Raw genomic sequence first — 25,393 nt, forward strand, 5'->3', positions numbered from 1 at the left:
GGTTTTTGCGGGTTTTTACGGTTTTTTTGCGGATTTTTAAATATTGGGTTTTTCATAAAACCCAAACCGGATTTTTTCTGGGTCACCGGGTTTACCGGTTCAACCGCGGGTCTGGGTCGGGTTTCAAAACACTGAATAGAGCTAAAGAAATAGATGTGCTGAAGATTTTAAGTCATATAACTTTGTTGTAATTTGAAATTAAATTAAAAACTATAAGGCGTTGTGAGTGTAAGCGGTAAGGTAAAATGGATAAGGCCAGTCTGGGTGGAAGTGCAAATTTATTAACTTGAAATGTCTGAGCGGTGCAAATTTAGAAAATTTAAAGCAACACAACATAATCTATGAAAGACTTGAAGTGCTATGAATTCGTTAAGCTTGGGAAAAAAATAAAAAACTAATGCAACGGACATGTCCACATGTCTTGCAACTTCAGCTCCCTTTGTTCTTCTAAATACTTATTGTGTTGTTTCTTTCCAGAGGACTCAGCTTCCTTCTCTTGTTATCATCGCTTCTGTTCCTATAAAGACAATGCTTTAATTAGATAACAACTTGCTTTTGAAATCGACGATATCAGACGAACAAAAGATCATAGAATGAGAGAACCACACAAAAATCAATTTCTAGAATGAGAGTTCAGAAGCCTGAAGTTTTTTAAAAGTGACTCTTGGCTACCGAAAAAGTTTTGCAGAGAAGGTGAAAACTAGAAACATCAATCAATTGAGTGGACTCTTGGAAAAGAAAACACTTCAGAAGACGTTTTACAGAGAGAAAACAGAATCGATTAAGCTGAATAAATTTGAAGTTGTTCAGAATGTTAATGTGTTGATCAAAGGAAGCTACTCTAATTTAAAACCATATACACACCACCATGATGGATTTAAAAATGAAGGAAACTACCCAGCATTCTTCTGTTCCTATTAACCAACTAAGGATCATCATTCTTAGGAAAATGCCTTGGTGTAGGCTCAGGAAATAACATAGCTTCATAACTCTGATAATAGCATGGCGACTAATAGTATTGAGGCAAACGAAATCTCCAGTAAGTAAAGAGAAGTTCTTTGTAAAAAAAATGTAAGTGGATATTGATTACCTTCTTGGTCCTTTGTTCAAGCATGCCTTTGAGACCAACTTCCACGATGCTGACCATCTAGCTTCTTGTCACTTTGATCTTCACCTTCAACGTACCTGAGTCTCCTAATAATAAGTTAAGAAAAAAACATTTCGTATGATTTCTTACTGAAGGTGTATGACTTTCTGAAGAGGAACCATGTTAGTCTTAGGGTACCTTAACAATGGCGGAAGAAATCCCCATTTAGCATGACGCTAATCTTTTGCGTCATTCCTCTCCACAATCTGATTACATACAAAACCGCCTTCAAAAGGAGAATTGGAACGGAGATTTAAACTGAGAGTAACGAAGCCATAAATCTGGCTCTTATGCGTTACAGGGGAAGCTAGGAGGATAGTACATATTAATTGGAGCCGAAGACGTTACGGTGAGCTTGACGGTGTGCTTACGGCTGCAACTCTGAAAATATCTAAGGGCATGAGACAACTAAACTTAATCTGTCTGGGCCTCTAATCTCTAAAGCCCACCTAAACGCAAAGAACCAGCAATCTCGGGATTTTGTTTTGGGATGCCACGTGGAGCAATTTGCACACTTTTCTATTTATGATGTCCTTTTATTAGTAGAGATCGGGCCATTCAGATTAACATTTGGGCTAAAAAAAAAAACGAAGCCCAACTCTATCAAAACCGTGTTGACGTGTTAAAAAGAACTCTTCTGATTGGACAATTTTCATGTCCTACGTGGACAGTCTAATTGATGATTATATTCCCTTTTTATTACTTGTTTGATTTTCTGTTTCATAATAAGTATTACTTTACGTATATTTTTTATTTTAAAATCATTCTACAATTACAATATAATTTTGTATCTTAAATTCATTTTTACCTTTTTGGATAACCAATAAGCTTTTATTTATTTAAACTATTTTCATTTAATTAATCATATATTAAATAATAACATATTAGTCTATTATACAATTTTTTTAGTCTCCGTAAAAAATGTCAAAATCACACTTAATATGAAACAGAGAAAATATAATTAAGTTTAAATAGTTATTAAAAATTTGACCACTAATAAAGTTACATCTGTCTACAAAGTATCTAATCAAGTTTTTAGAGCATCATTATGGCATCTCTAACCCAAGTGCATAATTTACTGTAAAATAGTGTGAAAAATTCTATCATCAACAAACAAAAAATCATTACTCTATAAATGGAGTAATTCGTTTTTTTTTTGTTAATGACTGTATTTTCTACTTCATTTTACCGTAAATTATGCAGTTGGGTTGGAGATGCTCTTAGTAGGAAAGTATCTACCAAAGAGGAGTACTTGGCGTATTAATTATGCTGATGACCCTATTTTCACGTTGAGGTGGATTCTACCAACCGTTAGAAGTGATCTACTCCTCCTTGAAAATCAGGTTCCATTTTTTGTTCTTCAAGATATCCTTAAGACGTCAAGATTATTTCCTTCATCTAACTTAAACGAGATGATCTTTGCATTCTTTAGCTACTCAATAAGAAGGCCAAAAGAATTTTGGGAAGAAAGAAAGAATCTTGATGCAAGCCATCTTTTAGATCTCATCCGCAAAACTTTTATACCTAATCAAACGCAGCAAACAGAAGAAGAAATATACAACAATATATTTTGTTGTTCAAGTGAAAACACATGTTTCAGTATTGAGTCGTCATACCAAAAAGAATGTTCAAGCGGAGACACCAAGTTTGATTGGCTCAGCTAAAAAACTTCAGCTCCGAGGAATACAATTTAAGCAAAAAGGAAAATTTGAGACACCTCTTGACATAACTTTAAAGAGCGGTGTTCTTGAAATACCAAAACTAACATTTGATGACTTTTTCAGCTCTCTTTTGATCAACTGTGTGGCTTTTGAGCAGTTTAGTATGAGATGCTCAACCGAAATGACAAGCTATGTTACTTTCATGGGATGCATCATAAACACTGAAGAGGATGCAACGTTCTTAAGCGAGAAAGGGATCATAGATAACTACTTTGGGACTGGAGAACAAGTATCTTTGTTCTTCAAGAACACTGGCAAAAACGTTGCATTTTCCATATCAAAGAGTTTTTTGTCAAATGTGTTCGAGGGGGTGAACGAGCACACTTCATAAGGATGCCACGTACAATGGGCAGGATTCAAGTACACATATTTCAAAAGTCCATGGGCATGTCTATCATCTTGTGCTGCTTTGATACTTCTTGTGCTTACCATGTTCCAAGCTTTCTTCACAGCCTATCCTTATTTTCGTCCTCCCAAGTAAAAAGAGGACTTAAGGGATTATATGGCTAGCTCTCGCTAGTGTCGCAGCTTGGGCTTCTTGTCCAAAAACTTACATTTACATTTTTCTTGTCGCTGTTTTCTATTACCAACTTATGTAATAATGCAAACTTGATTTCACTTCTTGACGTAACTTACCAACTCCTCTGTGGGATCGCAACATCATACCCAAAAAACTTAACATATTTTTGTTCACAGTGCCATTCCTCATATGTTTTTTTCCATAATTTCACTTTCACCATTATCACCAATTAAGTTTTATGAAATCGAATGTCGAGATAATAGGGTTTATATATTAATGCGATATAATCGAAAATTCTGGTGAGCTAGAAGAATTCAAAATTTCTTATTAAACGTTCCATCGGATTTTAATGATTTAAGGAACAATAATCTGGATTTTCTATAAAATTGGAGTGAAAGAGAAAGGATAATAAGGTGCGGAGAAAGATATATATACAAATGGTGAAATAATAACTTTTAGTCATTTGCAATATACTTTCAGTTTACATATGATACGAAATTACCATCTGCTTTGGACTTAATTATTTGGCTCCAGCCTATTGAATATGAAAACGGAGCATTTTCAGTATATTGTATTTTGTAAAACAAATTTGCATCATGCTTCGTGAATTTTGTTAGACTAATTGACTGGATATGATAATTGATCCGGTGACATAATTGTAGTTTATTTATAAAAGTTGTCATCACTTGCAAAGAAGAAAAGTCTTGGGTGAAAAGATACTTTTGTTCCTTTGCCGACCTAACGTGGAGACTTGTCAACATTTTAGAAGTGTAAACTTCTCACCTCCTTCGTAAGGATGTCTTTGTTTCACTTAAAAAAAAAACAAAAATTCTACGAAGACGAAATCAGGAAAAGAACATATATTCGAGGTCTTCCACCTAACCAGAAGAGGATCTGAGGTGGGTTTGAACTTTAAAGATTTAGATTAATGGATCCACAGACACAACAGAACGCCGCAGAAAACAGTCATGATCCCATCCCGACATCGGTCGTAGTAGACATACATAGCTTAACTTCAGAAGACACTGATCTTAAGCTTCTGAGAGAAACAGCTGGTTCAGAGTCATGTTGCATCGTGAGAATCCCACACAGCCTCGCGCGGATCAACCCCATAGCATACGAGCCCAAGATTGTCTCCATTGGTCCTTACCACCACGGCAAGGAACATCTCAAAATGGCCCAGCAGCATAAACGGAGGTTCTTGAAGTTCTTGGTGGCTAAAATGCAAGAGAAGGGAACTAATCCTCAAGAATTAATCAACGCTGTATCCACTTTGGAAGGAGATATAAGAGGTTCTTACTCAGAGGATCTTGGTTTGGAATCTGAAGAGTTGGTTGAGATGATGGTTCTTGATGGTTGCTTTATCCTCACGTTGTTCTTAGTAGTATCTGGCAAAGTTGTTTGCACTAATCTCGATGATCCCATTTTCAGAATGCCATGGATCTTGCCGTCGATTCGAGCCGATCTTCTCCTTCTAGAGAACCAGGTTCCTCATGTTCTTCTTCAAGCGCTTTTCGAAACATCGAATTTAGTTACTTCTAGCTGTTTAAACGAGCTAGCGTTCGAGTTCTTGGACTACTCATTACAAAAACCAGAAACGTTTTGGGCAAAACATTATAGTCTCGAAGCCAAACATCTTCTTGACTTGATACGCAAGACATTTGTCCCTGTTACGTGTCAAAGAAGCTAATGGTTTTCTTGGATTCGTTTTATCAGCCAAGAAGCTTCACTTTAGAGGAATCAAATTCAAACCAAGGATGAACACAGACTCAATCTTAGACATAAGATTTAGGAACGGTGTGCTTCATATTCCTCCAGTAGTCATGGATGATTTCACCGCCACGGTGTTCTTAAACTGTGTAGTCTTTGAGCAGTTATATGCAGATTCATCAAACCACATAACGAGCTACGTAGCGTTCATGGCTTGTCTTATAAACGAAGAGAGTGATGCAGCGTTTCTCAGCGAGAGAAGGATTCTTGAGAACTATTTTGGAACAGAGGAAGAAGTGTCTAGGTTTTATAAAAGCATTGGTAAAGATGTTGCTTTGGACTTAGAGAGGAGTTACTTAGCGAAGGTGTTTGAAGGGGTTAATGAGTATAGTTCTAAAGGGTTCCATGTTCATTGCGCAGAGTTTGTTCACACGCATTTTGATAGTCCATGGACATTTGCATCATCGTTTGCAGCTTTGTTGCTTCTTATGTTTGCGGCTTTACAGGTTTTCTTTGCAGCTTATAGTTATTTCAAACCTCCAAAAGATAAGTGAGAGGTAACTGTAATTTACTTGTTATAATAACTCTTTTGAGTCTAATAAAATCTTTGATGTTTTCTTTAAAATTTTGATTTATGATGTTAATAGAGAGAGATGGTTGCATTGGTAACATGCAAACATGCAATTAAATACAGAACAGTTATCTTTTTTATGTTAATACATAACAGCTATCTCTCAAAACACTTTTTCTTCATTTTGCCGTGGCTTTTGCGACTTCACGAAAATCAAAGGTCTTCACTTTGTTGAAATCATTAGTCATTGGTGAAGAAGAGACACCTACATAAAAACCTTCAGACTCGTACTCTTCCATGTTACTGCTACCTACACGTGAGCTACATTCTATAAGGCGGTACACAGGTTCCTTGCATGTCTCTGGTTTTTTCTTCTCCACGCTGTTGTTTGCATCTTTTTCTCCAACCTTTGTCAAACCTTCTGCTTTCAGGGGTTTAATGTCTTCTTTCTTGATGTGTTTCTTCATGAAACATATGACTTTGAAACAATAAAGACATCCTATAGACATTATCTTTATGAAGAGTGAAGTGGTAGATGAATGAAAGTTGAAACTTTTGTTTCAAACAATATGCTTGCGTGCATTGAAGATATTTAGAGAGGAAGAGACGTGTTTCTTTTTGTCTGCTGATTTTGATTAAGCGTTTTTCTTGACTTCTTGAGAGCTACCTTAAGTTGACTCCACGCAGCTTCCACTTACTCCACCATTCACTTGCTAGGAAATTGCCCCAGTAAAAATGAATATTTTTCATAGCATACGAGCGCAGGCAAAGGTAATTAAATGGGATGTGAAGGCGTGAAGCAGACAGAGCTACAGTTATTTCCAACCTCCAAAAGGAAAGTGAGAGATGCTTGTAATGTACTTATTCTGATTCTTGTGAGTCTAAATTTTTTCTTCTTTTTGCTGTTTTCTTAAAAAGATTTACCGCTACGTTCTGCTTTCAGCGCTTTGTCTTCTTTATTGCCCTGCTTTTTCCTGAAACATATGAGTTTGAAACAACTAAGACTACCTCCTATAGACATTTTTATGAGTGAAGTGGTAGATGAGTGCTAGCTATCAAGGGTGTAAATAAGGAGAGTACAATTGGCATAAAAGTTAGAAAACAGTTTAAGGGCATCTTTAACACTATTCCATTTTTTACTCTAAACATTATTTTGGAGTAAAATATGTTTCAACTCCACTTTATTTTCAACGCCAAAATAGAGTAAAAAATAGAATAATGGTTAGGGTTACTCCATTTATGGAGTAATTCTAAATATTAGAGCATCTCTAATGTACAACTCTATTTTTCCTTCAAAATTAAATATGAAGTAAAAATACTTCAATCCTACTTTATTTTTCACTCTATAATGGAGTCATAAACAAAAAAATATGGAGTAAATCTCATTATGGAATGAGAAGTGGAATAGGGTTGGAGTACTAATTACTTCATACTTCCTTTTACTCTATTTTGGAGGAATAAATGGTGTTGAGTTGGATTGAACTTTTTTAATTTATAGAATGGTCTTTTGAATTTTTTTATTTCATACTTAAATAATATTCAAAAATAATATAAAATAAATATAATTTTTCATAAGAGATTATTTAATAATTTTAAATAAAAGTTGCATAAACTAATAAAAATACTAAAACTAAACATTAAAATATAAAATAAATATAACATAAAATAAGTAATTTAATAATCTGGTATACCATTTTTGGAATTGCCATAATCGGTGAAGCATTGCCCAAACAAAGAAAATGTTTGATTTTAAAATTTTCTTGCCCAGTTTAAGAAAATCATGGATAAAGAAACTCATTATTCATTCTGAAATGCACTAGTTGAACATTTGCGAGAAAAAATATTCTAATACTCGTTATTGAAGCAAAATATTTATCTTATGTATATTTTTATGATATATTATATTTTTAATAAAAAATATTTAATTTAAATAAATTACATGTTGTGGATGTTTAATAAACATAAGATATTTAGGGTTAATTGGTAAGTTTTTGTAAGTAGAAAGTGTTAGTAATAATTATTAATTAAAAAAATATTTTTTCTTAAAATATTCATTTTTGGAGTGAAAAATAAAGTAATATACTGGAATAAAATCCTACTCTATTTTGGTGTTATTGAGTAAAATATAGAGTAATCGTTGGAGATGCTCTAAATCAACAACATCGTCTTCTTCTTCAACAGCCTAAACTACTCACTACCAACAAATTTCAAGATGATGTCCCCAAGTAAACTTATCAGTGCTAATGATACACCATAATAAAACCAAAAGGGTAGAGGACAACAAAGGAAAACTTTTTCATACCTAGCCCTGCACATTCATAGTAGCAGAACGTACCAATATGCTATATATTATATATACTCAAAAATAAAATACTTAAAAACAAAAGCATATTAATAAAGTAAATCACTGATGAAGAGATGGAATATAACAATAAGTGATGGTTACTATTGTGTGTTGATTTTATTAGTGTATTTCTAATAATAATAATTTTAAACACTTTTTTTACTGTTTAGTGTGTATTGTTACAAAACCGTTAGCTATTTGATTCATTTGTGGAAATGTGCGGTCCATGACTTAAAAACACTACTCTAAAAACGCAATAGTACTTTTCTTATTTTTTGAAAAACACAAAGTATAAGAAGAAATTTCTAATTGAATAGCTAAAAACATATTAATAAAGTAAATCACTGATGAAGAGATGAAATACAACAATAAAGTAAAAGCATATTAATACAACAATAAAGTAAAAGCATATTAATAAAGTAAATCACTGATGTGCGGTCCATGACTTAAAAAACACTATTCTAAAAATGCAATAGTACTTTTCTTATTTTTTGAACAACGCAAAGTATAAGAAGAAATTTTCTGATTGGTGACCAAATGCGTTTTTAACGTAAATCAAAAACGTGTTTATCAATGTCTCCATTCACACACTATGTCTGATTTTCTTTGTCTCACTACAGTATCAGAATTATTTGCTTTGACTTTGATTGACAGGTTTATGTCCTCATGGCATTTTATTTCTTCATGCATCCTAATGTGGTATAAAACACTTCTAAAATTATTTCCTAATGTGGTATAAAACACTTCTAAAATTACTCCAACACTGTCCTAGATATCGAGTTCTCAGCTCAAAATGGTATGTTCTGTTAGCAGTTTGTTCTCATCTTATTTTTTAACAGTCTAATATAAACATTAATAAATTCAAATATTTCACAGTAAATTAGCCAAGTGTCAGCAAAGCTGTTAGCTAGTTAGTTAAGTATGAATAGATTTACCTAAAATTAGAATTTAACCTTTTAGCACTCTTTTGTGCAAGTTTTATAAAAATCTTAATAGCTATGATAGATTATAGTAAATTTTAGTTTGCATGGGGAAAAACTCTGTTTATATAATAACAATTTTAACAAATAAAAATCTCAACTTTTGGTGCATTACCATTTAGCAAGAAGGAGGACAAAAGGCAATTAAAGTTCATACATGTAATCCAAGTAAGCGTCCTCGTCATAATGAGCAGTTTTTCAATGGTTAAATAGAGTAGCTGGAGAAAGAAACGTGACCAAAAAAAAAAGCTTAGAGGTCTTCCAGTTAGATTACTAAAGACAAGAATAAAAAACGTATTGAGATCTTAAGCAAAAAATTAGTAAACATTGAAACTGATTCTGAGGCACTTGAAGAACAGTACCTCAAAGTCAATTTCATTTACAAGTGATTTCTCTGAAAAAGTCAAATATGATCAATTACAAAAGTAATCTACACAAACTTCTTGCGATGACAGTAAGAAGATTTCATTTGAACATAAGAAAACTTCTATAGAAGTTATGAAAGTTTTCTTAAGAAAAAACAAATATCTGTAGAAATTTAAATTGTAAAACTAACATGTTTTTTTTTAAACCAACATGTTTACCATATAAAATTTCTAGAGAAGTCTTCTTTGGAATTTTCGAAGATTTTTTAAATTCAAAAATAAGCCACTATTTACGAAAGAAGACTAAATATTGGATTTTGTTTGGATCATATGGCCACTTGTATGGAAGTTCGGTTGATTGCTACTCTTTTTTTGTGTCATCATCATCAAGCTTGAGACTTGAGTGAGAGAGGTTGAGGCAGCATCATCACAAGTTCTGAAAAGGACAAAACTTTTTCTGGTTCAACTCACGCTTCTCCTCCACAAGATCCAAAACAGTTTACTTGGGAAACCAAAACTTGAACGAATACAAGAACTAATTTTATATAAGCATAAGACCAAAGCCACTTTTTCTTGTGTCTCCATGCTTTGTATTTGAGTTACTCTTGTTTTGAGAGAGAGAGAGAGAGAGAGAGAGAGAGAGAGAGAGAGAGAGAGAGAGAGAGAGAGAGAGAGAGAGAGAGAGAGAGAGAGAGAGAGAGAGAGAGAGAGAGAGAGAGAGAGAGAGAGAGAGAGAGAGAGAGAGAGAGAGAGAGAGAGAGAGAGAGAGAGAGAGAGAGAGAGAGAGAGAGAGAGAGAGAGAGAGAGAGAGAGAGAGAGAGAGAGAGAGAGAGAGAGAGAGAGAAACATGTTGCTTGTTTCTGTCTACTGTTCCTGTTCTTCAATGAAGTAAGAACTTTTGCAGACCACATAATCTCAAGTCTAGTTTCAAGAATGAGACTCAAAACATTTATCATAGTGTTTTGTGTGTTGGTTGCTTATCATTGCAGCACCAGTTCTATGGAGAATCAACACCATTTGGTAAGAAGTCGCATAAGACGGCTGAGATATTGGGTTACCTGAACTCTCAGCAGGCGTTGGCTGATTATGCAATCATGATTAGAAGCTTGAAGCAGAATTTATCGTCCGAGGCATCACCTGTGGTTGTATTTGGTGGCTCGTATGGTGGAAGTAAGCTCACACCCACCTCTCTCAATGGAATAACAAATCATTACTCATAAACTATGTTCTGTTGTATGTTATGTCTTAAGACAGTTCTTGGTGCTTGCAGCGTGGTTCAGGCTCAAGTATCCCCACATAGCAATCGGAGCATTAGCATCCTCTGCTCCAATTCTTCAATTCGATAATATTGTGCCATTAACAAGCTTCTATGATGCAATATCTCAGGATTTTAAGGTGTTGTATGCTCTGTTTGCGGGAAATATCATACAAAAGTGATGTTACAATGAACTAATTGTGAATTATTTACAAGCAGGATGCGAGTGTTAAATGTTTCAAAGTCATAAAGAGAAGCTGGGAAGAGCTAGATGCAGTTTCCAACATGAAGCATGGCTTGCCAGAACTCAGTAAAAAGTTGAAGACTTTCTTTTAGATAGCAGAAGACAAGATGAGTATGTTATGAAACTATAAATAACATAATGTTATGTCACTGAGTGGAAACAGGCGTGTACAGAGATGGTGATGACATTGAGCTGCTCAAACAAGAGCATGTTCCCACCGTACGAAAATGACTTTGAGAAAATTGAAGAACAGTTCATGAGTAGATTCGGAGTCAAGCCTCGACCACATTGGATCACCACAGAGTTTGGTGGGAAGGGTTAGTTTTGTATTGTGTCTTCTCTCATTTCCTTCCCATCTATCGGATCAGATTTAACAAAATGAGATTCGTGGTATTGTTTTTGTCATATATTTTCACGGTTGTGGAGAACATCTCGAGCAGTATTTTCGCGCTTGTGACCAAGAAAAGTAACATTTCTTCTGTCAAAATGGTGGTGTTGAGAAAAAAATGAAACTTTACGTTGTTTTGCATCAAACAGGTGCGCACCATGCGTATGGATCTCAGGGCAGCTACGAAAGGCGACCCGGAGTGGTTAAAAGAGCAGAGGAAGCAAGAGGTGGCCATTATAGAAAAGTGGATCAGTGAGTATTACACATATTTGAAAGAAGAAGACTAGGTTTAAGAAGACCAATAGAAAGCCAAAAGGTAATTTTGCACAAGATTAGCAAACAAAGAATTTTTCTGTGTGCGTTTGTCATGTAGTTTGAGATTCAGTTTCAGAGTAAAAAAATCAAAACTTGATGTTTATGAAACTAAACAATTGTGAAGTTTTGAGTGAAAGATATGGAAACTAAAAGAATAACAAGAAAATTTCATTACTTGAATGACAAAGAAATACAAGACCGGTTTGGTTTAAAGAGACACACAAACGACACCGTATAAGCAGAGACATCGTTAAATATTCAAGGCCGGTTTGGTTTAAGTGAAAAAATATAACCGGTAGAAAATGCAGGATGAACGGTTCAATTTTGAAATAATCGAACCAAGTTTTTAAAATATAACCGTTAGAAAACGTGTCTTCAGTAAATGCCTACGTTAATCAAATATAGACGCGTTAAGAATAATCGTGTGCATTGTCAATTTATTTCCACATTGTTCACAGTTCCTCTTTCTGGGAAGGATTCTCTCAGATCGATTCTTCCAAAATTTGCAAAACTGGAACAAAATCCGATTGCAATCTTAGATTAGTAAGTGTTTCGCTCTCTGTAAATCGTGAATTTGTTTGAGGATTTCGAATATTCTTTGATCGTGATTTTGTTTCTGGTTCTCCAAATTTTCTGAATTGTTCATTTTTTTCTTGTTGAAGAGATGTTGATTAGATTTTATTTTGAAGGTTGATTCCGCCTGAAACCCGATGTGAATGTTTGGGCTCCTCTCACTCGTCATCATTGAGGTACGTCTCCGTATATGTTAATTAATTAGGGTTTTGTAAGGTTTGTGTTAATATCTTTTTGTTTAGGGTTCTTTTCCCGTTTTCGTTTAGAAACTGTAGTCATCTTGCGATTAGTTTAGAAACCATCTTATGCATACACTCTTTTAATTCTCTTGTCTCTAAAATGATCCGTGTATCTTCACTACATGCATATACTTTTGTTTTTAAAATCATAGATTTCAGGAATCCCAAATGGTTGGTTTGGCTTAAATAGGAGTGTACAATCTGTCAAATTCATTCTCTCTTGTATAAATCTCTTGTTTAGTGTCTGAACATGGTTTTTGTTTGAACAGATGAAATATTATCGCTTGGAGGAGGAAACCCACCGGCCTTTTAGTTGCTGCTTTACATACCTGGAAGCTTACTCCGCATGAAACCATCCTTACCAAGGTAATTTCTCTGTCTATGAACTAAAAATGCAACTTTTCTTTTAACAAAAAAATTATGTCTTTTGAGGATGGAATTCAAACGAGAACAAAGTCAAACCCCATTAGATCAGTTCTAATTAATCGATGTTATAGCATTCTCAAATCCAAATAAGATCATTGGCAAGCACTAATCTTAATAGTGTTCTGTCAGATTTTTATTTGGGTAACATTGGTCCCGTAAGAAATCTTTTGGTGGGTAGTGCATGCATGTCTAAGGAGGTATGTTATGGGGATGGAAAATAAGACCCGGAATCTATTGGTTGGTAGTGCATGCTTAATAGTCTTAAGACAAAGACTATATGTGGAGGGGATGAGAAAAATATTGACCCACGGCTTAGAAAAAGTCATTAGATGATGTAACAACGACTAATGGCTTTTACATAAGACTCGTTGGATGTGAAATAAACGACCAACATGTCTTAAGACAAAGACTCTGAACCACAAGGCTTAAAGAACTATGTCTTTGCCTCTAAACCACAAAGGCTTAAAAGTACAAAAAGACTATGAGTTGGATGGGTTGGTAGTGCATGAATTAAAAGTCTTACACAAAGACTCTATGGGGATGAGAAAAAAAAGAGACCCACGGCTTAGTAAAAGACACTAGATAAACCACAAGGCGTAAAGAACTATGTCTTTGCCTCTAAACCCACAGTGCTTTAAAGTACAAACACTGAGTTGGATGGGTTGGTAGTGCATGACTTAAGTCTTAAGACAAAGACTCTATGGGGATGAGGAAAAAAGAGACCCACGGCTTAGAAAAAGTCATTAGATGATGAAACAATGACTAATAGCTTAAATAAGACTCGTTGGATGGGAAAAAAATGACCAACATGTCTTAAGACAAAGACTCTGAACCATAGGGCTTAAAGAACTATGTATTTTCCTCTAAACCCACATGGCTCGAAAGTATAAAGTCTATGAGTTGGATGCGTTTGTAGTGCATGACTTAAAAGTCTTAAGACAAAGACTCTATGAGGATGAGAATAAAAAAGACCCACGGCTTAGAAAAAGTCATTAGATGATGAAACAATGACTAATGGCTTAAATAAGACTCGTTGGATTGGATAAAACGACCAACATGTCTTAAAACAAAGAGTCTGAACCACAAGGCTTAAAGAACTATGTCTTTGCCTCTAAACCCACAAGGCTCGAAAGTATAAAGACTATGAGTTGGATGGGTTGGTAGTGCATGACTTAAAAGTCTTACACAAAGACTCTATGGGGATAAGAAAAAAAAAAGAAACCCACGGCTTAGTAAAAGACATTAGATAAACCACAAGTCTTAAAGAACTATGTCTTTGCCTCTAAACCCACAATGCTTGAAAGTACAAAGACTGAGTTGGATGGGTTGGTAGTGCATGACTTAAGTCTTAAGACAAAGACTCTATGGGGATGAGAAAAAAAGAGACCCACTGCTTAGGAAAAGACATTAGATGAACCACAAGGCTTAAAGAACTATGTCTTTGCCTCTAAACCCACAAGGCTTGAAAGTATAAAGACTGAGTTGGATGGGTTTGTAGTGCATGACTTAAAATTCTTAAGACAAAGACTCTAGGGGGATGAGGAAAAAAGAGACCCACGGCTTAGTAAAAGTCATTAGATGATGAAACAATGACTAATAGCTTAAATAAGACTTGTTGGATGGGAAAGAAACGACCAACATGTCTTAAGACAAAGACTCTGAACCACAAGGCTTAAAGAACTATGTCTTTGCCTCTAAACCCACAAGGCTCGAAAGTATAAAGACTATGAGTTGGACGGGTTTGTAGTGCATGACTTAAAAGTCTTAAGAGAGACAAAGACTATATGGGTATGAGGAAAAAAGGGACCCACGGCTTATAAAAAGACATTAGATGAACCACAAGGCTTAAAGAACTATGTCTTTGCCTCTAAACCACAAGGCTTGAAAGTATATAAACTGAGTTGGATGGGTTTGTAGTAGTGCATGACTTAAAAGTCTTAAAACAAAAACTCTATGGGGATGAGAAAAAAACGACCCACGACTTAGAAAAAGTCATTAGATGATGAAACAATGACTAATAGCTTAAATAAGACTCGTTGGATGGGAACGAAACTACCAACATGTCTTAAGACAAAGACTCTGAACCACAAGGCTTAAAGAACTATGTCTTTGCCTCTAAACCCACAAGGCTCGAAAGTATAAAGACTATGAGTTGGAGGGGTTGGTAGTGCATGACTTAAAAGTCTTACACAAAGACTCTATGGGGATAAGAAAAAAAAAGAGACCCACGGCTTAGGAAAAGACATTAGATAGACCACAAGGCTTAAAGAACTATGTCTTTGCCTCTAAACCCACAATGCTTGAAAGTACAAAGACTGAGTTTGATGGGTTGGTAGTGCATGACTTAAGTCTTAAGACAAAGACTCTATGGGGATGAGAAAAAAAGAGACCCACACTACAAGAAAAATGGGTTTTATTAGCGGACGAAAAACGCTATATAACGATAGTATAGCGGTTTTTGAAGCGCTGTATCATCGCCCGTCATAGTAGGTAAAGGACTTTACATAGCGGAATTTAGCGGTGCTATCTTTTCGTCCATTAAGATAGCGCTTTTTATTCTGCAATTAAATATATGTTAATAGCGAGTCATTAATGCTATTACTTCTTTTGCAAGAACTCCATACAAAATGCGAGGCATTCACCAGCAAGATATCCCTCAGCCATACAAGCTTCAGGTCTTGCGAAATTCTTCACATATGCCTTAAGTGTCTTCATATACCTACAAAACAATATAAAAAAATATTATTGACATAATTACTATTTTTTACTTGTAAGCCGTAAGTGAAAACAATAAGAGTATTACCTCTCGAATGGGTACATCCACCTGAAGTGGACAGGGCCACCTAAGCGTGCTTCTCTTGCCAGATGCAGTGGAAGGTGAAACATGATATCAAATAATGCAGGTGGGAAGAATCTCTCTAGCTGGCACATTGTCTCCACGATCTCTGTTTCTAGTGCAAGTAGCATCTCTGGATCAAGAATGCGTTGGCAGATTCTGTTGAAGAAATTGCATATGCGAGTCACTGCTATCCGAGGTCCTTTTGGAAGTAAACCTCTCAACGCTACTGGTAAGAGATTCTGCATAAGAACATGATGATCATGTGACTTCATGCCGCCAATAGAAGGAGGATCCAGTGAGACACAGTTAGCTATATTGGCACAGTATCCATCAGGGCCTCTGAAGTTGGATAACCTTCGGCAGAACTTTCTTTTCTCTTCCTTTGAAAGCCAATACGCAGCTGGAGGCAAGTAAGTTTTCTTCCCCCTAGCTTGTGTATGTAAGTTGCTTCTAATACCCATCTCTTCTAAATCCTTTCTTGCTTTCAGTCCATCCTTAGATTTCGCACTATGCATCAGTATAGACAACAACGCATCAGACACGTTCTTCTCGACGTGCATGACGTCGATGTTATGCCTCACAGGCATATCCTGCAATTTTTCAGAATATAACATTAGCATCTGCAGAAATCTAATACAGTAGTTGTAACTTGTAAAATAAAACATACCTTCCAATAAGGTAAGTCAAAGAAAATAGATTTTTTCTTCCACCGCCACAGATCATCATCTTCCTCACGGTCGTCAGCTGAAAGAACATCATCTTCACCTCCTTCTATCCTTTTCCGCTTACTCTTCTTAGGTAAAGGTTTCCCAAAATCGTTTTTAAAGTCCTTAAGACTGTCAAATATATCGCAGCCACTCTGAATCCTATTTGCAGTACCAACCTCCACTGTATTGTCAAACCATCCTTTCCTTCTTCTATAAGGATGACTAGGCCTGAGCCGCTTCCAGTTCTCCATGTAAACATGTTTGCGACTAAACTTTAGCCACCTATGAGGTGTACCCTTCCCGCAGACATTACACGCTTGCTTCCCTTTCACTTTACACCCAGCTAATGTGCCTAAACCAGGATAGTCGGTGATACTCCACATCAACATAGCTCTAAGTGTAAAACTCTCCTTCTTAAACGAATCATAAACTTCCATACCTTCTGTCCACAAATCATGCAAGTCCTCTATCAATGGCTGTAGATATACATCAATGTTGTTGCTAGGTGCGGTTGGACCAGGTATCAACATTGTCAACATGATGTTCTCGGACCTCATACACTTTGTCGGAGCCATATTGTAGTTGACTAATAGAACAGGCCATGTGCTATGCTTCGTGTTCTGGATAGAGAACGGATTCATGCCATCTGTTGAAATTCCTAGTCTTAGGTTTCTTGCTTCAGCAGCGAACTCTGGCCATTTGTTGTTTATCTGAGCCCAAGTCAATGAATCTACTGGATGACGCATAGTTCCATCTTCAGAAGCATTAGTGGAGTGCCAACACAAGTCCTCTGCCAACCGCTTTGATCTAAACATTCTCCTGAACCTGTCTTTAATCGGAAAATACCTAAGCACCTTAACAGGAATCCCTTTCTTCTCCTCACCAGTCTGCTTATCCTTCTCCCATCTTGATTCACTACATCTTGGACAGCTGACTGCATCCTCAAACTCTTTTCTATACAAAATGCAGTCATTCTTGCATACGTGGATGACATCATACCCAAAACCAAACTGTTTCAGAAATTTCTTCATCTCATCTGTAGACTTAGGTAGAACGTTTTCACCGGGAAGCAGATCATGAACTAGGGACAGAAGCTGATCGAAAAATAGTTCTCAGACATCCCACTCTTCACCTTTATCCTGTAAAGTCCCATGATTGCAGCAACCTTTGTAAATTTCAGACAGTTTGGGTACAACGGAGTTTCTGCATCCTCTAACTTCTTTCTAAACTCAACTTCTTCAGGCGTATCAGTGCCCTCAAACACTCCAGCATTCTCCTCTGCGTATCCTTCGCTGCCTTGACTTCGCATGAAGGTTGTTCTGAACAAGTCGTAAGCCTCATTTTCAGACCAGATCACATTAGCTGACTCATCAGGTCTTGTCTCCCCGTGTTTAGACCAGAACTTACAGCTCTTGTACTTCTCATCCATTCCTCTAATCACCAGGTGCTCGAAAACTTTCTCACTAGATTGGTGGCAGACATTGCGACAATCAACACAAGGGCAGAACATTTCATCTGGATCACATAAACGTTTTGATGAAGAAGACACGAACTCACTAGCTCCTTTCTCATACTCAAGGCTATTCCTGTATGGTTAAAACAAGTGAGAACTAAACACTGAGACTTAAAAAAATTTAAAAGAACAAGTGAAGTTAATACCTTGGTAACCAGACCCAAGATTTATCCATGATACAGCTCCGACGAAATGAACATACAAGAGTCTCACTTTATCAAGCCAGAACAACAAAACAATAAGGGATTTAAAAGCAAAACAGAATGAGATTTCTCACCTTAAAAAAATCTCTTCGGATTTAAATTAGAGTCTCCTACAAAAGAAGACAATGTTGTTAAGTAAGATACAAGATTTTACAGAAATGAACAAGTAAAAGAGAAACCCAGAAATTGAAAAGAACAAATACCTTAAGCCAAAGCTGTCGGAAAATAAAGGTTCCTGCAAACGAGCATGTAAAACTGATTCAATTAAACATGCAATAACCCTAAATCAGTTATAGAGAAGAGATAAATCGATTTTCAATCGATTAGGATAGAAAAGAGATGAAACCCGAGTTCACCTTCGATGGAATCGGAAAGGATTTCAATCAAAGGGGATTTAAATAAGAGTTAATCCACGTTGAGTAATCGTTGGAGCTGAGGAATTGAGAATGAAAATTCGAGTGAAAGAGATTGAGGTCGAGTGTTTGATGGAGAGTGAAGAACAAAGAGAGAGAGGGAAGAACAAAACCCTACTAGTTTGGGATTAATTTTGGATTCTAATTGGGTTTTAGGAGCCAAATTATTTCTAAGTGTCGCGGTCATTACCGCGTAATCAAGCATAACACTTTTTTTTTTTAATCTGCTATATTAATTAAGCGTCTTCTTTCAAACCATATACGCTTAAATGATTTTTCAACTCGAAACTGTAACATAACGTTTGGAAATATACAACCGCTATCTTTAAAACACGAGTATACCTACCATAGCACAATCGAAAAAAACGCTATTCTGGTATGCTATTAAAACCCATTTTTCTTGTAGTGCCACGGCTTAGGAAAAGACATTAGATGAACCACAAGGCTTAAAGAACTATGTCTTTCCCTCTAAACCCACAAGGCTTGAAAGTATAAAGACTGAGTTGGATAGGTCTGTAGTGCATGACTTAAAATTTTTAAGACAAAGACTCTATGGGGATGAGGAAAAAAAAGACCCACGGCTTAGTAAAAGTCATTAGATGATAAAACAATGACTAATAGCTTAAATAAGACTTGTTGGATGGGAAAGAAACTACCAACATGTCTTAAGACAAAGACTCTGAACCACAAGGCTTAAAGAACTATGTCTTTGCCTCTAAACCCACAAGGCTCGAAAGTATAAAGACTGAGTTGGATGGGTTTGTAGTGCATGACTTAAAAGTCTTAAGACAAAGACTCTATGAAGATGAGGAAAAAAACACCCACGGCTTAGAAAAAGTCATTAGATGATGTAACAACGACTAATGGCTTACATAAGACTCGTTGGATTGGAAAAAACGACCAACATGTCTTAAGACAAAGAGTCTGAACCACAAGGCTTTAAGAACTATGTCGTTGCCTCTCAAACACAAAGGTTTAAAAGTACAAAATTTACAAAAAGACTATGAGTTAGATGGGTTGGTTTATGATTTGTTGGATGGAAAGAAAAATGACCAACAGCAGAAATAAGCTTAAGACAAAGTCTGAAATAAAAGTCTTTTACACAAAGACAATGGTTTGGTTTACGTTTTGTTGGATGGGAAAAAGAAACGACCAACAACTTAAGACAGATTATGAAAAGTTCTTAAGACAAAGACCATGTCTGAAATCAGTCTTAAGACATAGGCTAATAATATATGAAAACAACTCACGGATTTGGAAAGCCACACAGCGACAAAGACTACCAATGGCTTAAAGTTGTCTTAAGACAAAGATACTTAACAAGGATCAAGAGATTCTTAAATAAGGCTTGTTGGATGGGGAAAAAAGCAGCCAGCGGCTTAACGATGTCTTAAGACAGGCTTCGAAAAGTCCTTAGATGGATAATAATTACTAATGACTTAAATTAGACTTTTGTTGGATCGGACAAAAAATGACCAACAGCCTAAAAGAAGCCGTGATACGAAAAGGTTCTGAACTGAGAATTATCTCCGCGATAACCACAAAGATGTCTTAAGATAAATACTCTGAACTTTGAACTGAGAACCATGATTCTGATTTTTTGTTTTTCAGGTATCTGCTTCAGAAGGTGTTCAAAACCAAATTGTTCAAGATTTTGAGGAGATTTCAAGTGTAGCAGACTTTTGTGGCAGGTATGTGCTTTTCCAACTGGCTTGTAATTAGTTTCTGAAATTCAAACATGTGTGAAATCAAAATTAATTTCATTTCCACTAGACACGTGCTTGAATAAGCATCCAAATCTTAACATATTTATGTGTTAGCCTTTATACTTATGTGAGAGCGTGAAGTATATATGCCAATATTGATTTTCTCAGGTATGTGCTTCTCTTATGGATGCCCAAAGAAGATTTTTCTAATGTTTACAATTCTTTGGTGAAGTATGGATTTATCACCCTCTTTATATTGTATAACTTTGGATTTGAATCAATGTTTCAGATAACCACATCTCTGTTTCATGAAGAAAACACTGTCACTTGAAATTCTGCAGGTTGGTGGTTTCCTTTCATGTCTCTGTTAGTCTGTTTTGATTCTCCAAGTTCCAAGTCTGATTTTGGTGTTGGCTTACTCATTTATTTTTATCTTGTAGGTCTATTTTCTTCTGCATCAACCGATTTCAAATCCTAATGTGGTGTGTATCTCAAACCTCCATACATGGGTTCTGCACAATCACTTAAAAATTTCAAAACATACATACATAGGTACAAACATGCATTCATATATACGTACTTTCATACTGTATACATGCATAATTGCTTACATACATCATTGTTTATTTGCTTTCTTGATTTTTTGTTTGATTCTTCTGGTAACTTACTTGCTTCTTTATGTACCCTTTCATTCATACTTCTTCCCTTGCTTGCTTTCTTGATGTTCTGCTTCTTTATTGACTTCCATGATTCATTGTTTCACTTCTTTAGTCTTGATTTTTATTCCTAAAAACTTTATAATGAAGTATCATGACAAGATTAATTCTAATCACCTCCTCTTGAGTTTGTTCGGAGCATGAGAGATTTTATCATTTGTCTAATGTTTGTTTCTCCCTAATATACTATCTAGCTATTATAATTGTAAGAACGAGAGATTTGAACTATTTATTATAAGTTTTCTGGTTTATCATTTAATAAATTAAACATTTCTTAGTTTATACATAGTTTACATATACTAGAAAGGTAAAGTATTATATATATATATATATATATATTTTTTTTATTATTGGTATATTCTTAAGTAACTAAACCTCAAAAATATAGGTTAATAAAATAAGTAATTTATTTTGGTGTTCTAGAATTAGATGATTTTTAGACCAAAATGGTGAATATATATTAGACAGACATTTATATTTCGAGTGCATTTATATTCTATAACAACTTGATATATTAGATTTTAATACTAACTTGTGAATAGAGTTTGCTGGTGATTTTATTCAAAAAATTGATTATTTGATATGTATATGGAGTGAAACTAATCTTTACAAATGTTCATCTTTTTAAATTGATATTTATGGAGTTCACTAAATTCACATAAGATGTTAAAAAACGAAAACTTATATCAGTGAAACAAAAACGAGAACGAAAGCACAATTTTATAGATGTAGAAAATGAAATAAATTATGGAGAGTCAATAGTAAAAAAAAATCAAGAGCAGAAAACCGAATCATCTTTCGTCATTTTACAACCGATGTTACCAATCTAGTCTTGGTGATTTGTGTTAGCCACACAATTTAGTTTCTTTTTGTGCATATGAAGTCTTACAATAATTAAAATGAGCTGTAATACGTTAATTTTTCAATAACGATGATACATTTAAGAGAACAACATATGTATTCGTCATTTTACAACCAATAAAGATTGTAGTGTTGCAAAATGTTAAAACCAGTTAACAAACAAAAATTAGTATAAAAAACTCACCCCACGCATGTGCCCGTATTTTCATCTAGTTTTTTATTAAAAGTAGAGACTTGAGCCATAATTTCCATTTACCTTTGTCTAAGACCGGTCCAGATAGGAATTAGAGCAGCCCTATTACATGGAATACTCTCTTTCGATTCTTAAGCATTATAATATTAGTTGTTATGTTGTATAATTAAGTTTAAATATTTATTAGAACTTTGACCACTAATAAAAGTTACATCTGTCTACAAAATATCTAATCTAGTTTTAGAGCATCATTAGTGGGAAAGTATCTTCCAAAAGTATATCACTTTATTATAGTATATTATTAAATAATATAATTAAAATTTAAGTAAATAAATAGATAAACCAATCTTGTGATGACAAATGTTATAAAAATATCTCAACATGTGTAAAGAATTTCTTTGGGAGCAATTTTTTCATGCATTTTTTTTGCTCTTTCATCTCTTTTTATTTCTTTTAATATTTTTATTGTGAAGGACTATTTGAGGTACCCTCACTAATCTCTATTATTAAAAAAGAAGTACCATTTAAAATTGCCCCTTATTTTTCATACTTATTTACACTTCTATGCCACTAACTAATTATTAAACTACCTATTTTAATGCTTGTCTTTTTTGTTTTATTAATGCAACTAGTGTCTTGCCCGTAGCAGTCCGCGCTACGCGCGGAGCGGTTGTTTATTGTGTTTTTAAAGATTTTGTTTATGTTGCACATCTTTTTACTATGAAGGTTAGTATTGGTGCTTAGTTTTTCATGAAATCAGCAACCAACATTTTGCTATACACAATGGTGTTAAGTTCGTTCTACATATATTGTTTTAATTGTGCGAATTTTATTTTACAATTATGTTTTATATATATTGTTTTTTTTTTCTTGTAATGTATATGAGATTCATGGTCGAAATGGTGAATAATGTGTATTAGGTTTAGTAGTGAAGATAATGTCTATTTGGTTTAGTAGTGAAAATATATTGGAAGGAAATTGTGAATTGTATGTTATAGCCTCAGCATTTGAAGTTTAAGTTTAGACATTTAGCTTTGTTTTATTTTAAAATGTATTATTTTTTTTTTATTGTTATGAAAAATTAATGGTGGGAATGAAAAATATATGTTTGGGGATAAATTATTAAAAGTAAATTATCTTGTTTTAAAATTTACACAATTGTAGAAAGCAATACATAAATTAAACTGAAATTTAAACATAATTTTGTGTAATCAGGAATCAAATATTACTTTCCCTACATACCGGTTAACTTATGTTTGTACGAAGCCATTGATTAATGCAAGGAAAATGGAAATTATGTTCCAAGAACCTCAGAGGACGCACATCCGCCGTGTTTGAGCAACATTATGCTCTCAAGTTGGTGAGAAGAACATATGAAATCTGAAGGCGTCCGTCGGATTTCTTAAGCTATGAGATATCTCAATGGTGCATATCTTATTTATAGCTCGACCTTGGATCTGTTACTAATGCCGCTTGTTAATGAGAATAAATGAGAGGGAGTGAGAAGAAAGGTGGAGTGAAGCTTAATGATTGAATTAAAGCTTGATTTTAAGTGAAAGCGAAGACGTTACATAAAAACGCAGTCAGAGACGATGGAAAGTGACGACGTCGATCAGCTGAAGATGGCACAACTAACTCTAAATACAAACGGGGCCGCATATATCAAAGTATGGGCTAATAAATAAATAGAAATGTCCAATAAATAATCAGAAAATCCAGGTAATCCACTAGCCATAAACACCAAAGAAAAAAGAAGAAGAAAATCCACGAACTGGAAGAAAAAAAAAGAGGAAGCTTTCTCTTCGCTCGACACGGGTCGCAAAATAGAGATATGATGGATGATGTGGCGCATTGTGGAGAGTTTCTCTTCGACTTTATTATTATAGATTTTCTAAATTGAAGTACAATAAATTAAGTGTCATTTATTTCAGAAATATTTCCTTAACTCTAGCTAAACATTAAATTATATTTAATCAGTTCCAAAAATGTAACAAGATGTCCTTTATTACGGGTTGGGTATTTTTTATTTTGGTATAATTTACTATGTAAAAAAACACAGAAAATGTAATAAAATATACAATATAAAACACAACAAATAAATGATATATTGATTTTTTTATCGTATAAATCAAATATAACCATAGATAACAATTATATTTCACATTAAAATTTTGATCCAACAAAATTACATTTGCACGAACACACGAGTCATATTTGAAAAATAAATGATATACAATATAAAACACAACAAATAAATGATATATTGATTTTTTTATCGTATAAATCAAATATAACCATAGATAACAATTATATTTCACATTAAAATTTTGATCCAACAAAATTACATTTGCACGAACACACGAGTCATATTTGAAAAATATAGACGATACAATTGACAGGTCAAAAAAGTAAAATAAAATAATTCATTATCAATTATAAAATTATTTTGTTTAAAAATGCTATAAATCATTTAGTACAGATAAAATTTTAAAATATATATTTTTTAATTTATATAAGATAAATATATATTCTTTAAAAAAATAAAAAATTAAGTGTCATTTATTTCAGAAATATTTCCTACAATCTAGCTAAACATTAAATTATACTTAATCAATTCCAAAAATGTAACAAGATGTCCATTATTAAGGGCTGGCTTTTTTGGTATAATTAACTATGTCAAAAACACACAAGAAATAAAATAAAATACATAATATAAAACACAACAAATAAATTATATATTGAATTTTTATCATCGTATAAATCAAATATAACCCATAGATAACAATTATATTTTACATTAAAATTTTGATCCATAAAAAATACATTTGCATGAACACACGGGTTATATTTTAAAAATATAGACGATACAATTGACGGATCAACAAATAAAATAAAATTATTCATTATCAATTATAAAATTATTTTGTTTAAAAATACTAAAAATCATTTAATACAGATAAATTTTTAAAATATATATTTACATTTAAATAAGATAAATATATATATATATATATATATTTTAAAATAAAAACAAATATCCGCGCTGATAGCTCTAGTGGTGTTTATAACTTCTAATTGAAGAACTAATTCTCATGATTTCTTCATCTCTCTTCCACTTTTCAATATTTTTATTTGTTTTAATTAGTGAGATACTTAGCTACAACTTCTCGTTGGAGGTAAACTTATGGCTGCCATGGGAACTATTGAAATTATATATGATGAATTATGATGTTGAATGTTGACGTTTTAAAGGAAATATATTTTCCAGTTTTGTTTAAATAGCGAGAAACTGAAGTATCTATAAACATTATTGAGATTCCTGGTGTATTAAAATATCATATATATTAATTGAGAAATATTTGAAAAGATGTAACCTCAATTCTGTAATAACTAAAAAAGACATATTGCTTATGTGTCAATCAATTATGTAGTTAATTAGTCTTA

The 25,393-nt window shown here is 34.0% G+C and overlaps 3 protein-coding genes, 1 long non-coding RNA gene and 2 pseudogenes across 4 annotated transcripts; 3 read left to right on the forward strand and 3 right to left on the reverse strand.

Moving 5' to 3' along the window:
* Positions 1–261: 261 nt before the first annotated feature.
* On the reverse strand, positions 262–1,514 carry LOC106352355. Its single transcript, XR_001271579.3, has 3 exons — positions 1,286–1,514; positions 1,091–1,194; positions 262–517 (listed from the first exon to the last, which is right to left on the reverse strand). It is a non-coding gene; the product is annotated as an uncharacterized LOC106352355 (long non-coding RNA).
* Positions 1,515–2,361: 847 nt separating this feature from the next.
* LOC106369746 lies at positions 2,362–20,893 on the forward strand (annotated as a pseudogene).
* Positions 4,317–20,893, forward strand: LOC125577608 (annotated as a pseudogene).
* Positions 5,849–6,178, reverse strand: LOC106350850. The gene has a single exon (XM_013790687.1). The coding sequence runs from the start codon at positions 6,176–6,178 to the stop codon at positions 5,849–5,851; it is 330 nt and encodes a 109-aa protein (XP_013646141.1).
* On the forward strand, positions 6,449–11,501 carry LOC106350851 (lysosomal Pro-X carboxypeptidase-like). Its single transcript, XM_048740483.1, has 6 exons — positions 6,449–6,544; positions 10,348–10,528; positions 10,629–10,753; positions 10,833–10,923; positions 11,031–11,174; positions 11,395–11,501. The coding sequence occupies exons 1-6, from the start codon at positions 6,449–6,451 to the stop codon at positions 11,499–11,501; spliced, it is 744 nt and encodes a 247-aa protein (XP_048596440.1).
* Positions 15,397–17,375, reverse strand: LOC106350852. The gene is made up of 3 exons (XM_013790689.2): positions 16,305–17,375; positions 15,602–16,227; positions 15,397–15,517 (listed from the first exon to the last, which is right to left on the reverse strand). The coding sequence occupies exons 1-3, from the start codon at positions 17,373–17,375 to the stop codon at positions 15,397–15,399; spliced, it is 1,818 nt and encodes a 605-aa protein (XP_013646143.2).
* Positions 20,894–25,393: the final 4,500 nt, after the last annotated feature.

This window comes from Brassica napus, chromosome A9, assembly GCF_020379485.1.
Source record: "Brassica napus cultivar Da-Ae chromosome A9, Da-Ae, whole genome shotgun sequence".
In the NCBI taxonomy this organism is placed as follows: domain Eukaryota; kingdom Viridiplantae; phylum Streptophyta; class Magnoliopsida; order Brassicales; family Brassicaceae; genus Brassica; species Brassica napus.

What these genes read in the sequence shown, in the direction of transcription:
- LOC106350852 (XM_013790689.2), bottom strand. Translation starts at nt 17,375, where the DNA reads ATGAAGAAATTTCTGAAACAGTTTGGTTTTGGGTATGATGTCATCCAC. An exon ending in TTGACTTACCTTATTGGAAG is followed by an intron (nt 16,228 to 16,304) that starts GTATGTTTTATT and finishes GAAAAATTGCAG; the next exon opens with GATATGCCTGTGAGGCATAA. An exon ending in TGGATGTACCCATTCGAGAG is followed by an intron (nt 15,518 to 15,601) that starts GTAATACTCTTA and finishes ATTGTTTTGTAG; the next exon opens with GTATATGAAGACACTTAAGG.
- LOC106350850 (XM_013790687.1), bottom strand. Translation starts at nt 6,178, where the DNA reads ATGTCTATAGGATGTCTTTATTGTTTCAAAGTCATATGTTTCATGAAG.
- LOC106350851 (XM_048740483.1), top strand. Translation starts at nt 6,449, where the DNA reads ATGGGATGTGAAGGCGTGAAGCAGACAGAGCTACAGTTATTTCCAACC. An exon ending in TGGTGGCTCGTATGGTGGAA is followed by an intron (nt 10,529 to 10,628) that starts GTAAGCTCACAC and finishes TGGTGCTTGCAG; the next exon opens with CGTGGTTCAGGCTCAAGTAT. An exon ending in CACAGAGTTTGGTGGGAAGG is followed by an intron (nt 11,175 to 11,394) that starts GTTAGTTTTGTA and finishes TGCATCAAACAG; the next exon opens with GTGCGCACCATGCGTATGGA.